Genomic DNA, 16,869 nt, shown 5'->3' with positions numbered 1-16,869 from the left:
TCTGATTGTGTTTCTTTATCCTTGGAATCTTTCTGCGCTGAAATTTTCTCCATAGGTTGAGGATAGAGAGTTGACCATCCACTTCCCTCATCTTTTTCGGTGTTGTCCACAGCATCGACTTTCTTCAGGGAATCACAAAACTCTCCTGTATTTAACAGTTCTGTTCTGGTAACTGTTTTCTTTTCTCCTGAACCATCTAACAACTGTACTGTGTATACGTTATTTTCACGTTTTTCAAGTACTTTGTATGGAGTTGAGTTCCAATGATCTTGAATCTTGTTTCTGCCCAAAATGTGATTCTTTAATAACACTATGGATCCTACTGGAATAGGTTTTTCATGTGCGTTAGCATTATAACGATCTCGTCTATTCTCAGCATTTTTCTCTATGTTATCTGAAGCTAACTTCATCATATCCTGCATTTTCTTGTTATGCTCTAGAATCCAGTCATCCACACCTTCCTGATTCTCCTCTGAATTTAAAAGCAAGTCTATCGGTAAACGTGGGTTTCGTCCGAACATTAAATAGTATGGCGACAAACCTGTAGACGCATGTGGAGTTGCATTGTAGATGTATGTCATCTCAGCTAGATAATCAGGCCATCGCTTTTTCTTCTCGGGTGGTAAAGTTTTTAATCTGTCATGCAACGTACGATTATATCGCTCACACTGTCCATTCCCAATGGCGTGATAGGGAGTCGTCCTTGACTTTTGAATGTTATAGATCTTGCACAATTCCTTGACTACATCACTTTCGAAATTCCTTCCTCTATCAGAATGAATACGATGAGGTATGCCGAATTTGAAAAACCAGTCTTTCACCAATACCTTTGCCACTGTAACTGCCTTTTGGTTTGGGGTCACTATAGCTTGTGTAAACTTTGTAAACACATCTGTTATGATAAGCACATTTTCTTTTCCATCACTAGATTTCTCGAGGAGAGTAAAATCTATGGCGACAATTTCCAATGGCTTATGAGCTATCAAACTTCCAATTGGCGGTCTAACAGTTGGTATAGGAGCCTTGGCAATCATACAGCGCTCACATTTCTTGATCCAATGTTGAATGTCGGAATACATTCCTGGCCAAAAACATCTCCTTTTCACGAGTGCGAAAGTTCTCTCAATTCCTTGATGACCAGAATAATTATGCAGAGAGTCCAATACTTGATATCTCAAGGATTCTGGAAGTATTAACTGCAAAAATTCTCCCTCTGAGTCTTGACATTTCTTGTAAAGAACACTATCTTTGAGAACTAGTTTGTCCCATTTATGCAGTAGTTTTCGTGCAATGGGTGGTTCCTTCCCAATTAATCTCAATGTTGGTTTATGTCCTTTCTTTAACCATGATAAAACGGCAGCCAACGAAATGTCTCCCAATTGTAATTTTGCAAGCTCTTCCTTGGAAAATTCTGGAAACATCTTAGTTGCTATAAACTCAGAATCATCTTTTGATTTTTCCTTAGTCTGCAGGCTCTGCACATCAGTTAATGTTGTACTTTTCACCAAATTGGTAAGAATTTCTTCTGAATATACATGTTCTGTTTTATCTGCACACCATGCCACTGACATTTCCTCGGTTGAAATGGATTCTGCATGAACAGTTTTTCTACTAAGTGCGTCAGCATTCCTATTTGAACGTCCTGATCTGAACATGATCTCAAAGTCAAATTGCGCCAGTTGAGCAGCCCATCTCATTTCTACGGATCCTAACTTAGCAGTCTTAAAATGGCTTAACGGATTGTTGTCGGTGTAAACAACGAATTTTCCTCCTAACAGATAGTCTCTGAATTTTTCTGTTATAGCCCATTTCAAACTAAGTAGTTCAAGTTTCATAGAACTGTAGTTAGACATATTTCTCTCTGTTGGACGAAGACTTCTTGAAGCGTATGCTATGACAACACGTCCTTTATCCTGATCTTGCGATAGCACTGCGCCTAACCCGTCGTAACTTGCATCAATTTCCAAGATGAACTGTCTCTTGAAGTCCGGGTATCCCAAGATAGGAGTTGTCGTAAGTGCTTCTTTCAACTTCATAAATGCATGATCACAGTCTTCATTCCATCTCACACAAAATGAACCATCTACCATTTTTATCCTTGTTCGCTTGGTTTTCTTCTCCTGTTTGGTAAGGATAGCATGTAATGGGGCAGCTATTTTACTAAAGTTTTTCACAAATTTTCGGTAGTACGAACATAATCCTAAGAATGAACGCAATTCCCTCTCAGATTTTGGTTTAGTCCAAGTAGTGATGGCAGATATTTTGCTGGGATCAGTTTCAATGCCTTTTCTGGAAATTTTATGTCCCAAATACTTGACTTCTTGTTTGAAGAAATGGCACTTCTTTGGATTAATTTTCAAACCGTGTTTGGTCAGTCTTGAAAATACAAAATCAAGTCTTTCTAGGTGTTGTTCAAAAGTTGATGAGTAGACCAAAATATCGTCTAAGTATATCAGTAGAAACTCAAAATTCTTGTCTCCAAGACATGCTTCCATCAAACGTTGAAAAGTTCCTGGACTGTTACACAAACCCATAGGCATTCTAAGGTATTCGTACAATCCTCCGGATCCTATACGGAATGCGGTCTTTGGTATCGACTCGTCATCTAAAGCGACTTGATAGTAACCTTGTGCTAAATCAATCGTGCTGTAATACTTTGATCCGCATAAAGCATCCAATGACTCTTCAATTCTCGGTAAGGGAAAAGCATCCTTTACTGTCTTTTGGTTAAGAAGACGAAAGTCTACACATAAACGAAGTGATTTATCCTTTTTCCGAACCAATACAGCTGCAGCTCCGTATGGACTAGTACTTGGTCTAATTACTTGCTGATCAAGGAACTTCTGAATGAGCTGTTTCACCTCTTGCATCATGTGGGGTGGTACCCGTCTATGTGGAACAGCGATGGGTTTGTTATCAGTCAGTTCTATGTGGTGCTTTACCGTTGATGTATATCCCAAGTCGTCTTCATCTTTGCAAAATGCTGCTTTATGTTTCTGCAATAAGTGTGCAAGTTTTCGCTGTTGTTCACTACTAAGAGTGGTGTCTATATCAAAGTCATGTCCGTGTAATTTGATTTTTCCATTTCCATGTTCGGTAATATCTGAAGCTCTTTCTGTCTCTCCGTCAATTTGGACTTGAATTTCATTATCCTTCACTGTCACTTGAACAGAATTATGTAAGGAATCTGCTATTTCTGCTTCTTGAACTGTCCCAATCCTCGTCCTAGGATTTAACCACACATCTTCAGTCCCTAAATTTATCACTCGTACTGGCACTCTTCCATTTGAAATCTCTGAATAAGAGTCTATCACCATCACATTGCGTGGTAAATTTCCATGAGGACTTTGAATTGCCTGTACTAGTACATTCGAACATCCTCGGCTTTGTCGTGTAGTACACATCACAGTCACCATGGATTCAGCTGGTACTTTTACTGGAATTCGTCCAACTTTGGCAAAACTAAGCCTGTTAACTTCTGATGTCATTTGATACATGGATAACACAACATTCCATGTGTCACACAAAAGTTTATCTTTGGTATCAGACACGGACTCCAAATGAGTTTTCAGAAGTTCGAAGAAATTACTTCCAAGGACTCCTGGTACTCGGCTCTTCCGTTCTCGACCAAAATCGTCATCGGGATCCCTCACAACTAATACACCAACATTTGGAATTGTGACTATATCTGGGATGCTAATCTCAACTTCCGCATATCCAAGGTATGGAATAGGTAGGTTGTTAGCTCCAGTCACCTTCATCCAAGAAGTAACATCATGAAGTTTTGGCTTATTATCAAGTAGACTTCTAAAAAATGTTTCTGTCACTGTTGAAATTTGAGAACCAGTGTCTAACAAACACATTGTATCTTGGTTTTCAATTTTCACTGACTTTACGGGACAAGGTCCAATTCCTTTGTCAAAAACTCTGTCACGAATGTCTGTTTGCGAGTCTTCAATTTCCACTCCTGCAGTTCGACTCTTCACTACAGAAGTTGTTATTCCCCCTGTTTATTAACATCTTGCTTGGAGTTGCTTTTCCTAGCTTCTGATGGGAAAACAGATGGACACTGATTTGCTTTATGACCCTTGCCACTGCACTTGAAACATGTCACATAGTTTTTCTTAACATTGTCAATCTGTCTCTTAGGCTGTTTGGGTTCTGCACATCTTGCGGTAGAATTGAACTTTTCTGTTAGCGTCTGCAATTCTCTGCTGTGTCTGTCCAGTTGCTGTTGTTGCTTCAGTAGTAACTTCTTAATGTCTTCCAACGAATCAACTAATTGTACTTTAGCTCCTTCTGATGAACACTGTTGTGGTAGATTACGACTTCTATAATCTTCCGACCAGTCAATCACTGTCTCTCTGAATTTAGGAAAGTTCATATCCTTGAACTGATGTAAGTAACGTCTCATCTCTCTTCTCAGACTGTCATCCCGAATTCCATCAACAAATTTTTCTTTCAACATTGTGTCCTTATCGGTAATCACACTTGAATCCTTGTTGTGGATCTTCTCCATAAGCTTCATCAATGCCAGTGAGTACTTTTGTAGAGTTTCACCCTGTTCTTGGTTGCGCTGGTAAAACTGCTGTTGTAGTGCTGCAATAGTTTGGTAATTAGTAAACACTGAACGTATAATGTTAAATATTTTTTCTGGAGAATCCCTTTCGTTCTCTGGTCGTAAGCGTATTTCGTCCTTACATTGTCCACCAATGTTGTCGTAAATGAAATCAAGTTTGGCATCTAATGGTTCAATTGTTTTTAAGTGTTGTTTTACATCATGAATCCACTCGCATATGTCTGGGTCATTAACACTTATAGGTCGTCCACACAGTTTTGGTATTTTCTTCTCCCTTGCTATGAAAACAGTTTTATGTTCTTCTGATTTAGCGAAACTCATGTTATGTACATCGGCATTTAATTTTTCAATAATGGTGTTTGCTTTTATTAGTTCATGTTCTAATTTTTCAGTCTTCATAGTTTGAAATGTCAATTTGGCTTTTAATTCTTCTTCCGACATGGTAATAAATAATACACTGTAACTCTCCTACCAAATGAATCCTAAGTTGCTCTAGTTGTCCAAAACAGCTCTTCACATCATATCGTCACTGAACCATTAACTCTCATGTTGATACTGGAGACCTAAATTATGCACATCACACTGCCATATAATCCGAGTTAACCATTAATATATCCTGTCCACGACGCCATTTTGTGATAACCAGATTTGTTCTTTTTATAAGTTTATTAATTATGAATATCAATGATATTACAAATTAATATAATGGTAATGATATTGGCAGTAATAAATGACAGTGTGCTGTACAAATGAAAAATAAGAAAAACATGACATTACTTACAAATGTAAATTCACATGAATATTATGAAGCATTACTAAAAAATATGAATAAAAATAATTTTACAAAATATGACGGACAGTTGACCTTTTCATTATAAAGATTTATAACATATTACACTCATAATAATCTCATGAATAAATATAACATGCTTTCATATAAATCTTACCCCAACTAGGGCCTCAATGCATAAACTCAGGTCAAGGTCACCGTCGACCACAGTGATACTGTACAACCTAACCAAAAATCAATATACCTATGTTACCTCTAATTGTAGTTGTAAACAATAACAAAAGTATGTCTCGTAAAATAATTTTAAACTTCTTCATAACAAAAGTCTATTAAACATCACCAGAAATAAAATGAATAGCCAATATTATATGGAACATTTATCAACAAAACATGCTGAACTTATTCTATTAAAATAAATATTTTCAGACTTTACATTGTCAAATATTAAAAGAACCCTACCAAAACATACTTTACTATTATGAGCAAAGTTATATTAAAAAAATGTAAACTTACAGTTGGTACACCTAGCTAGAAATAATTCAGCTTCAACAATGTTATTGTTCAACACACAGCCTTCATAGCGCGAAACATTTCGTGCAAAATCATAAACTATGAAGTCACGTGATCACAGGAAGTGATGTTGAAATTATCAAAATATTAAACAATACATTTAAACATAGACCTAAATCGAAGGGACTGCCGACTTATGACGTCACAATCACTATCTTCTTGCGATTGCAGCGCCCTCACCGGGATGCATAGAAACAAACTTCCTGTAACGAAATTACTGTTGTCGCAGCATGATTTTTTGCATTCTTTAAGGAAATATCAACAAATTAGAGAAATCAATCACTTAGCTAATCTTCCTTCCACGAAATGATCTCGATTTACTACTTCGGAAGTTATAACTTTACGCTGTGGAGTCGATGGAAACGTTTTAAATGCAGACATCAGCTGACCATGACGTGACATCTCTTGAATGCTGTCGATTATATTTTACGGTAGTACATGATTATCTTCTTATTTATTTTACAAAAATAATTTATTATCTTCCAATTTTTAAACAAAGACCAATTTCAGATCTATGCTGAATTGATATAAATAAATACATCGTGAACTGCCGTTTACAGATTTAGATCAACAACTTACCGGTAATGAATTGATATGTTCCCGTTATAATCACAGGCGCTTGGTTTCAGGATGGTGTATTTTGTGTATTATGCGTTTTTCTAGGTGTGTCTGAGTACCCTTAAAAAAGGATTTTTATATACAGTAAATATGACATTTTTAAAACGTGCTTATTTCAGCGAATTTTTATTTTAATGAGGGTACTTTGACACACCTAGAAAAACAAGCGCCTATGGTTATAATGAACTACATATGTATTTTTAAAAAGTTAGTAATTACTCTTTTAGGTTTTATTATTTAATCAGTGTTAATCGAAGATTGTCAATGATCAATAGAATTCATAACAGATTTTTATTTTTCCCCCACAAGGTTTGTAGATGATGTCTGCCTTGCACAGTGGCACCAAACCCTATGGAAAATGTTTTCGAGAACATGTACCATTCCATGTACCATCTGGTGTGACAAGTTAAATGTGACAGAACAATTCAAAGGGAACAAAACAACAAAAGTGGTGTGTCTATGCAAGGAGGAGTTGAACATGACTGGATTGTTTGGAAGTCCAATTTTTTCAACTATACTGTATATCCAGAATGGGATTATTATTAACTTTTGTATATCATAACTCATATACAAACTGCATCAATATAAATATTAAATACATGTAATTTATTATGACTGGAATGAAATATTATTAAAATTATTGTTATATATTAGACTTTTCCACTTTTTGATTGATTAAAAATGTCATTCAACTTAAAACACTGCTAACTGTCATTAATTATGCATGGTTTAGAATTGTATATGAGAGTTACTTCTTTAAATTTGTGAAGGTGATTTTACAGTTTAACAAGTCATCTTTTTCTATAGTGAGCTTATATTTTGTGAGCACTGCTTTAGATATATGGCATATTTAATGTCTTTTAAAATAATTATTTCCAGTGCAATTAATCACAACTGCTAAGTACAAAATAATAATTGCTGAGCAATGTGAGCATTATAATTCTCAGTCTTCTCAACAGCTTTGAAGAACAAACACTACTAAGTTATTATTTTTTATTATATATATATATACAAGTTCAATTGCCACTATGATTAAACTGTTTGATCTTTTAACTTCTGCAGTTACAATTAATGTAGCTCAAAACACACATACACTTGTAAATCTTATCATTTTTTTCTTTTCATGAAATTATACTCCCTATACCCCCTATACCTTGTTATGTAGTAAAGGAAAAGTATTCTTTTTTATTTAAAGAATCATACTAAAAATGGGATACAACTTTTCTTTCTTTCTTTTTTTTTTAAAGATGCATGTCAAATTTGTGAGCATAAATATTGAACTACCTTTTAGCTCTATACTGAAATTCAAACCAATAAAAAGTTTGACAAGCCAAAAAAAAGTGTCCTTTTTGTACAAACTCGAAAATCCTATTTTTAAGGGGGGGGGGGGGGGGGGGGCGGTAGGATTGAACTTATTTTAGTACCAAATTTTTATCCGAACACTACCAATTATCCATTTTTTTAAAATTAAACTAAAACGTGCCTGTTGAAAGAGGGGGGGGGGGGGGGGCTAAACCCACCCCCCAATGATCAATGTCTACATTATGTATATCTTTGAAAATAAAAAGGGGGGCGCCTATGGGTTTGTCAAGGAATACTCCTGTTGGTTATTAATTTCTATCTCCTTATTATTCGTGTTACTGTACCTTAATAATAGGGTGCTACGTACGTCAGCCCTGGACCTGTTGCGAACCATCGGCGTTTTCATAAATCATAAGACCTTTGCTCTTTAAAAATTCCACGCAATAAATAGGCCTATTTGTTTCTTAATTAAATATGAACGTTTTTTTTCATCGAACAGCATCTATAGAGCAACCTCGCATGTAGTTTGACAACTTCTCTGTGATCATGATGTCAGAACATCAGTCACGTTTTAGCTTTTTTTACACATTCAAAAAGAAGATAAATACCTCAAAAACTGCTCAAGGAACTCTTTAGTGTATTAGCTTAAAAAAATTGGTACATTCGGCAAAAGTTTAATTCATTCAATGCTATAATATCTCAACAACGTAGATGTAAATAACGTTATCTTTGTAATACCGGATGTTTTCTATGCATCCCGGTGAGGGCGCTGCAATCGGAGGGAGATCGTATAGTGATATCTATTGTGACGTCATCGGAGTCGGCGGTCCCTTTGTTTTAGGTCTATGATTTAAATAAAAACTTGTGTGTAGTTTCCATCATTATTTGAAAAATGACAATGACAAAAATTATTTTAAATAAAAATCTTAAATACTTTAGCTGAACAGAATTTCTGTTACTAAAAATAGATGCGGAAATTACCCTCAATGACAAACAGTGTATGAAAACAAAGAGAGATAACTCTTTTGTGAAAATCACCACATCACACAAAGAAAATAAGAAGTTACATAAAAGTCAAAGAAAATATTGACAGAAATAAATGTTACATACGTATGTAATACATGTATATGTTTATAAACTGAAACAAACATTTTTTTTTAAGTTTATGACATTCTCAAGAAATTCTTCAAGAAACACAGAATAAATACAAGAATTGAAATGGATAATAAACAGCTAGATTATAATAGTATGCAATATATATTTTTACTATGTAATTCAATATTTCGTTGGTTTGCTTTATATCACATGCTAAATGATAATTTTCTGATATTCATTATTCAGAAACTTTGAATTCCTCATAAATAAGTTCTGGCAAATCATATACAGCTGTACTGACAAATGTTTTGAATCATTTTTTGGGTTTTTTTTCCTTAAGAAAATAGTATAACAAAATAATGTCTTCATTACATAGCTAATAAATAGTCCATAATGAAATTATACGGAAATTTAGCATTCAAAATCAAGGCAATTTATTGAATGCTCAGTTTACAATCATTAGTCAAGATATGACTTTGCTCCCAAACAACCTGAATGCCTGGAGGCAGCTGCTTTCAATATGGAACACTCCTCTGTTGATATAAAGAAATGTCATCTGTATTTCTTTCAACTGCTCAATAGTGATTTTTGTGATGAGTAGTCCAGGCAGCTAGATAAAGTGATCTTATTTTCAAACAGAATTGCATTCATCATTGGGACTTGTTGTAAGTGTTTCTATTTTAAAACAACATTGCATTTATTATCGGGACTTGTTGAAAGTGTTTCTATTTTAAAACAATATTGCATTTATCATTGGGACTTGTTGAAAGTGTTTCTATTTTCAAACAACATTGCAGTTATCATTGGGACTTGTTGAAAGTGTTTCTATTTTTGAACAACATTGCATTTATCATTGGGACTTGTTGTAAGTGTTTCTATTTTCAAACAACATTGCATTTATCATCGGGACTTGTTGAAAGTGTTTCTATTTTCAAACAACATTGCATTTATCATCGGGACTTGTTGAAAGTGTTTCTATTTTCAAACAACATTGCATTTATCATCGGGACTTGTTGTAATTGTTTCTATCTTCAAACAACATTGCATTTATTATTGGGACTTGTTGATTGTCCCAAGCTTGTACATTTGTACAGACGACTCTTACCAATATACTTAGTAATAAATACAGGATTTTTGCATATGTGATATGGCTGCTGTCACAATAGCTGTATCAGCCCTGCAGGGCTGATATGGATTTGCGGGGCTGATACAGATCAATATCACACCTCTAGAAAATTAGACAAAAAAAAACAGTACTTGTGATCATGCACATATTTTGGGGGTTTCATATTCTCTTAATTTCAACTTTTTGAATGTAAAGATAATCTAATTGACATATTATACAATTATTTAATGCCTGAGCAGTCAATAGACCAGAATATTTTTCCCGAGGTGCAGGGAACAGCTCAGTGTGTTCTATTGCCCGAGGCCAGCGGCCGAGGGCAATAGAACACACTGAGCTGTTCCCTGCACCGAGTGAAAAATTTTCTGGTCTATTGACTATTCAGGCATTAAATAATTGTTTTATTACCTAATTTTATTTTCCGGATTAAGTGTTCATATTTGTATATTCAGTACATAAGGTTCCCATACCATATTGTTAATTTTTACCTAGATATTGTGCATCTGTAATATTAATTAAAGATTTATTGTATAGACTATTGTTTACATTCCTCTCGAAAATTTTTCACTCTTATGGAGACGCCACCACTTCCCGGTGGAGAGGGACCTCTTTCGTGCCAGCAGAGCACCTACTGCTACACGGGACCTCGGTTGATAGGTCTCACCCGAAGGATCAGTCTCCACATCCCACAGTGTATTAATTAAAAGTAACTCTCATTAAAAAAAATATCCGACCATTGAAATCACACATTTTTTAAAACGAATGCAGAAAAATCGAATAAGATGATTGTTTACCATGTCTGTGCAGTGTTACAAACAACTAAATTCGAAACCCGGATCGTTTTTGACGAAATATGTCACCGGTCAATAGAACGCGCATACTATTGACCGGTCAATAGATCGGTTTGAAAAGATAAGGAAAACTGAAAACACATCCAGAATAGATGAAAATATTAAATCTCTAATAAAACAACAAAATTCACTTGATTAGGTAATAAAATAGATTATTTTCAAATTACAGATACTGCACATTTGAAATAGAAGTACATGTACATGTCGAAACAAACCCAAACGGTATGAGACAATAGACCATGCACATGTAAGAAGTCCGTGCATGATTGTTTACTTTTTTTCCTCTCAACTTAATGTGTTCTTTATTTTATTACTAAGTATGTAATAAACATAATAAAGCATACCTTTTTCCATATCACATACTGTATCAGCCCTTGACCAATATCAGCCTTCGGGCCGAATATTGGTGTCTCGGGCTGATACAGGATGTGATATGGAAAAGGGTATGTATTATTCTCTATTAACCCCTGGTACATAAACAAAATCACCGTTAGGCAGAGCATCCCCTCACACCAGGAACTTGACCGGTAATGGCAATATTTCATGACGAGATTTAAATTCTCAAGAAGGGCATTCAAGATTGATTGTAGAATTTTTGTTGTTCAACATCCCTATCAAGAATTTTTCACTCATATGGAGACCCCACTACTTGCTGGTGGAGGGCTGCAAATTTTGTCCTACTCTTGGCAATGTATGATGAAATAATTTATAATAAAATTTCCAAAATTTTGAAATACAGTATCTTTAACTCTTAAGATTTGTAAGCAGTGTTGATGCCGGTTGACAAGTTTTCACAATGGGGACACTAGCCTATTAATTTTCCTCCCTAGCTCTGTAATGACTGTTTTTCCAGTTTTATTTTTTTAACAAACTTGAATCTAACTATCTGAGGATGCTTTCTTATCAATTTGTGTCATCATGGCTGTTTTACTCTTGAGAAAAATCTTTGAATGCATAACTATTCCTAATCCATGTAAAACCCTAACCTCCCTTGCTGCTCCTACCTACCCCACTGGGGTAATAATCTGAAGCTACCCTATGTTAAGAAAGTTTCATAAAAAAAGTTTTAACTTTCTTTCCCAGTTGTTCTAGAGATGGAGATTTTTAATAAAACAACACCCCATCTCCACTCTTGATTATCTCCCATTGAAAGAGAGTTTACCCCCTCATTTGGAAAAAAAAATTGAATTCACTTAACCCAACATTGCCTTGTGGTTAATTTGGTTAAAATTTGCCCAGTGGTTCTAAATAAGTCATACATGCACTAATGGGAAAATTTTATAAAGGGATAGAGACGAAAAACAAGTGATCAAAAAATTAAGTTTTCAGCTCAGGTGAGCTAAAAAAAAAAAAAAAACAAAAGACAAATCAAACAGTACTTAGTAGAAGAAAAAAATGGTTTAATTTCAATTATCCAACTTCCTAAACAATGAATAAAATTAATGTATATATATAAATATATGTGTTATAACAAATAATTAAAATGATAGAGAGAGAATTATGTTCTCCAGATATGTAAAACAGTTGCTGAACCACTAAAGAAACAAAAAAAGTGAAACAATCCTTGCGTTCTTATTTTGTTCAAAAGATTTTTTTTAAAAACTTTGATCGACCAAACATAGTCTCTTGTACATATAAATATAACTACATGATGAGATGATTAGTAAGAAATTGAGTGTTAATCACATCCTGGAACAGGTGGAGGTTAACAGAACAGCCAGAGACCATCAATCAGCAGTGGGGGTGAAAGGCAACAGCTACACCAGGAAGATGTGACAGTCTTAATCACAGAAACGTTTATAATGATGCTTTTTTATCAGTCCACTTGTAAGTCCCATAGTATTTGAAATCAAACTTATGGCAGAGCTGGTCCGATTCTTTTGGCCCTCGGCTGAAAACAGGAAGAGGGAAGTCAAACAAAGAGGAAAGAGGAGTAATAACAGTTCCTATATTGTGGCTCTGTATATAGGGGCATACACTGTTAGTCTGTATAATGATTGATGATTGATTGTATATTGTTTAACGTCCCTCTTGAGAATTTTTCACTCATACGGAGACACCACAACTTGCCAGTGGAGAGCTGCAAGTTTTGTCCTATGTTCGGCACTCAGGGCCTTTGAGCAGGGAGGGATCTTTTTCATGCCAGCACCTACTGCGACATTGGTTGAAACAGTCTCATCCAAAGGACCTGTCTCCACGTCTCACAGTGGGATTCAAACCCGCGACGTAAGGATTGACTCCTTACATCATGACTCTAGAGCAGACACTCTAACCACTGAGCCACGTGGGTGACCAGGTCTGTATAAAAGGGGCATACATTGAGGGTTTGTATGGTGGAGCATTATATTAGGGGTCTCTGTATAAAGGGGCATACATTGACGGTTTGTATGGTGGAGCATTATATTAGGGGTCTCTGTATAAAGGGGCATACATTGAGGGTTTGTATGGTGTATAAAAGGGCATATACTGTGGGTCTTTTATTGTCAACATATTTATTATGTGCATCTTTATGGTGGGTCTTTAAATTGTATTTGTATTCATTATATTCTGGGTCAATTCTTATATTGTGGGTCTTTCTATAGTAGTCAATATATTGTGGTTTGATCTTTCTATTATATTCATTATATTGTGGGTCTTTATATTGTAATCTTGAATTTATTGTTGTGTCTTGAAGAAAAACTTTATGAATATGAAAACTTGATTCTGATACTAAGGCCAAAAAAAAAATAATTAATAGTTTCTCAGGCCAAAAAATTCAAAATTCAATGCGGCAGGCAGGCTTTTTTTTTTTTTTTTGAAGCAGGTTTTACACCTTTTTTGTAAGTCATTTGCTCCATAAAATGATAATATCTACTAATTCTTAAGTTTTGTTCTCAGAAATTAGTTATAATTTGTATTCAATGTTAAATAATGTTATTCCAAACATTTATTTAAAACTGATCAAATACTTAAGATTTTGAAGAAATGTATTGTTTTTCAAATGAAAACGTCTTTCTTAGCATTTATGAAAAGGGAAATAACTCGATTTTCTTTTTCAACTTGGAAAAATAGAAAATTGAGTTATTTCCCTTTTCAATATGTCAATAAAATTGATCAATGCGGCCGTTTTTGAACTGATGCGGCGGTGCCTGAGAAACAATTGATTAATTTTTTTTGGCCTAAACAGATGAATTTAAATCATCAAAACATTTCACCAACATTTGCCATAATTATGATTAAATGTGAGTACATGACATGTTCAATATTTCTTGTAAAATGTTTTAAGAAAACTCACATTGTGAGTTTTCTTAAAACATTTTACATGAAATATTCCATTAGATATAGGGAGCAGATTTTCTTAGTTAGGGATGTTCACACTTCCATGGCATCTAATCCCACCTCTAATGGTTTATAGGTCCATGTTTGCTCTGCTCCTATTTTGTATTGTTTAATGGACTTTTGATCAAGAATACTGTTCATTATCTTCATATACAGATATTTAATTTGATAGAAATCTATACTTGTTTTGTGGTTCCTATTTACAAGATAATTATAAGAATAAAGAACCATGTTGAAGCTGAACATAATTCATAAAAGAATTTGTCTGCCATATTTGATTGGCTTCTCACTTTATCTCAGGGCCCTTATATAAAGACACTGTTTCAATTAGACACTACTCAGAGTAATCAATTATCACTGGAATAGACAGATGTATTCTATATATCACTCGGTAAAAACAAAAAATAACTGTACCTCTTCTAATACAGGAGAGTAAGATAACGGTGAAACTAACAACAGTTGTTGCATTATACAAAAAAAGAACACACAAATACTGTACTAAAAACTACTTTTAAATGTAAACAAAGTTAATGCAAGAAAATAGGCATGAATACAGGTCACCATTCTATGCCTATACCTATGACAAAAAAGTACCAAGGTGTAACAAATGCAAAGTGTATACCCTGGTCTTGATATCGTAGAAAGTAATATTAAAAAATGGCTTATTTACGAGTCGTGTTCAGCTTTAACAAGGAAAAATTATAGGGCAGCATTTGAGGGCAATATACAATGATTTTGCAGGCAACGATTTGATTGGTTTATAGAATTTGACCTCTGACATGACCCTCTACAAGATGTTGTTAGATGTTAGTGTAAGGAGTATGCGAGCGGATCTAATATCTAATTTTAATAAGATTGTTACTTGCTTGAAAAAAATTTAAGGCAAATAGTGGCAATATAGTGTAATTTTTTACAGACTGATTGAACAGAAATTGTGTTTCTGTGGAATTAAAACCCCGTTGATAAAAGTATGTTATACTTACAACAGATTTCAGCTGATTAAACAGTAGGTCAACGGGTCAATTTTCAGGGGGGGGGGGGAGTCAGATAATTGTTAATCATCAAGATATTAAATAAATCTAAAAGGTTGACAAGAGTAGAAAATCAAACATAACAAATGTGTTCTATAGAAAAGTTCAAGCTAGCACATTTACTTTACACCAATACAACACAAATATAAATACTAAAACATCTAACTATAACACTGTTACTAACACTACACATCCACATATAATTATACAAACACCTAGTATATACAAACACACACACCCACACCCTTACCTGCCATATTTGTAGGGTATAGGTTTTGGTTTCTCTTTCTCTATCTGATGCAGTATAGGAGTAAATACTCTCCAGGCCTCGTACAATTCATCAGACCGCACAAAGTGGATCTGAGAACCAGTGAACACGTCCAGAATCAGCCGTTCATAGGCATCAGGGAGCTTCAAGTCCTTTGAATACAACAAAAAGGATCTAAAGACACAGTTAAGGATGTATACCCAAAAACAGATGGCTGACAGATATTAAATTTACACAAAGCCTTATTAATAAATAAAATATAAATGATCTCAATACACAGTTAAGGTCATGTAACTGAAACAAAATGATAACTGACACAGATATTAATTCGACACTTCCTACACAAATATATCTCATATTCCAAATTTTAACTAGTTGCTTCAGTCTCTGTCAGTACTTTTGGTACTTTGATTTTTTTTTTGTCTGCTCAAGTTCCTGTCAAAACCTATGGTTCTTTGATTTCCCCTATGTTGCTTCTATCAGTACTTTTGGTACTTTGATTAGTCCCTGCCAGTACATTTAGTACTTTTTACCTTGTATCTACTGTTATAAGACAGGTCCAGCTCCGTCTCCTCACACCCAAATGACATGCCCGGTGATTTTGTCATCATCTTCAGATAAACTGCTTCATCAGGCTGGACACGGATAACTAACTCGTTCCGCTTCACTTCACCTGACGGGAAAATGTCCCCAGCGACATCCTTGAACTGTATCCTAACCTCAGCTTTTCTCTCATTGAGTGCTGAAAGAAATAAAATCTTATAGAATGATTAAAAGAATGAGGTTCACTTTAGGCCTCTTTTGGCCCTGTGAAAAATCAAAACTTCTCAGTTTCTATTTCAAAATATGTTAAATTTCACATGGACTGCATTTCAATGAAAAATGACTTAATTCTCCCTGTAATCCATGAATTAAGACTACATTGACTTGCATCATTTTTTTTTCAAATCTTAAAACTGGCCAAAAATTTATGCTGTTTTTGAAGATTATGCATAGTCCCCAACCTCTGATTAAAATGTTTTCAAAATTATAAAATGAAAGACAAACAAACATTTTTTAAGTTGTCCTTGCCGTTGATATTAATGATCGATTGACCTTGACCTTACCCTTTCCACACCTGAGGATGAAAGGTACGCCGTCCCATCTCTCGTTGTTCACCTTCAGGACCGCGGTCACGAACGTTGGCGTCGTGGAACCTTAATTAAAAGTTTACATAAAATTAGGAATAACAATAGATAGACAATAACTAACTTTTTGGTAGGGTGGGGTTCTTGGGCTTAGTGGCTCCCCTAAGGCTTAGCTCACCATTTCGTATGGTGGGGTC

General features: G+C 34.8%; 1 protein-coding gene and 1 long non-coding RNA gene across 3 annotated transcripts in view; both read right to left on the bottom strand.

Annotated features, from left to right (window-relative positions):
* LOC134277893 (glucose-6-phosphate 1-dehydrogenase-like) overlaps positions 1 to 16,869 on the bottom strand; it is a 31,563-nt gene that overhangs the window by 2,259 nt on the left and 12,435 nt on the right. The window contains exons 9-12 of one of the 2 annotated variants that reach the window (XM_062760189.1): positions 16,652 to 16,741; positions 16,079 to 16,287; positions 15,528 to 15,697; positions 12,490 to 12,819 (exon numbers count right to left, since the gene is read on the bottom strand). In XM_062760189.1, the coding sequence (XP_062616173.1) occupies positions 12,726 to 12,819; positions 15,528 to 15,697; positions 16,079 to 16,287; positions 16,652 to 16,741 (563 nt within the window). In that variant the 3' untranslated portion in view covers positions 12,490 to 12,725. Of the gene's footprint in view, positions 1 to 12,489; positions 12,820 to 15,527; positions 15,698 to 16,078; positions 16,288 to 16,651; positions 16,742 to 16,869 lie in introns of those variants that run through there. The other variant, XM_062760190.1, reaches the window with a different exon arrangement.
* LOC134277880 (uncharacterized) lies at positions 5,286 to 6,036 on the bottom strand. The gene is made up of 3 exons (XR_009994343.1): positions 5,883 to 6,036; positions 5,527 to 5,593; positions 5,286 to 5,320 (listed from the first exon to the last, which is right to left on the bottom strand). It is a non-coding gene; the product is annotated as an uncharacterized LOC134277880 (long non-coding RNA).

The sequence above is a fragment of the Saccostrea cucullata genome, unplaced genomic scaffold, assembly GCF_032062105.1.
Source record: "Saccostrea cucullata isolate Sc308-1 unplaced genomic scaffold, CSIRO_AGI_Scuc_v1 ctg1250, whole genome shotgun sequence".
Taxonomy (NCBI): Eukaryota; Metazoa; Mollusca; class Bivalvia; order Ostreida; family Ostreidae; genus Saccostrea; species Saccostrea cuccullata.
Note: the sequence above shows the minus strand (reverse complement) of the source record. Positions and strands in the feature narration are given on the sequence as shown.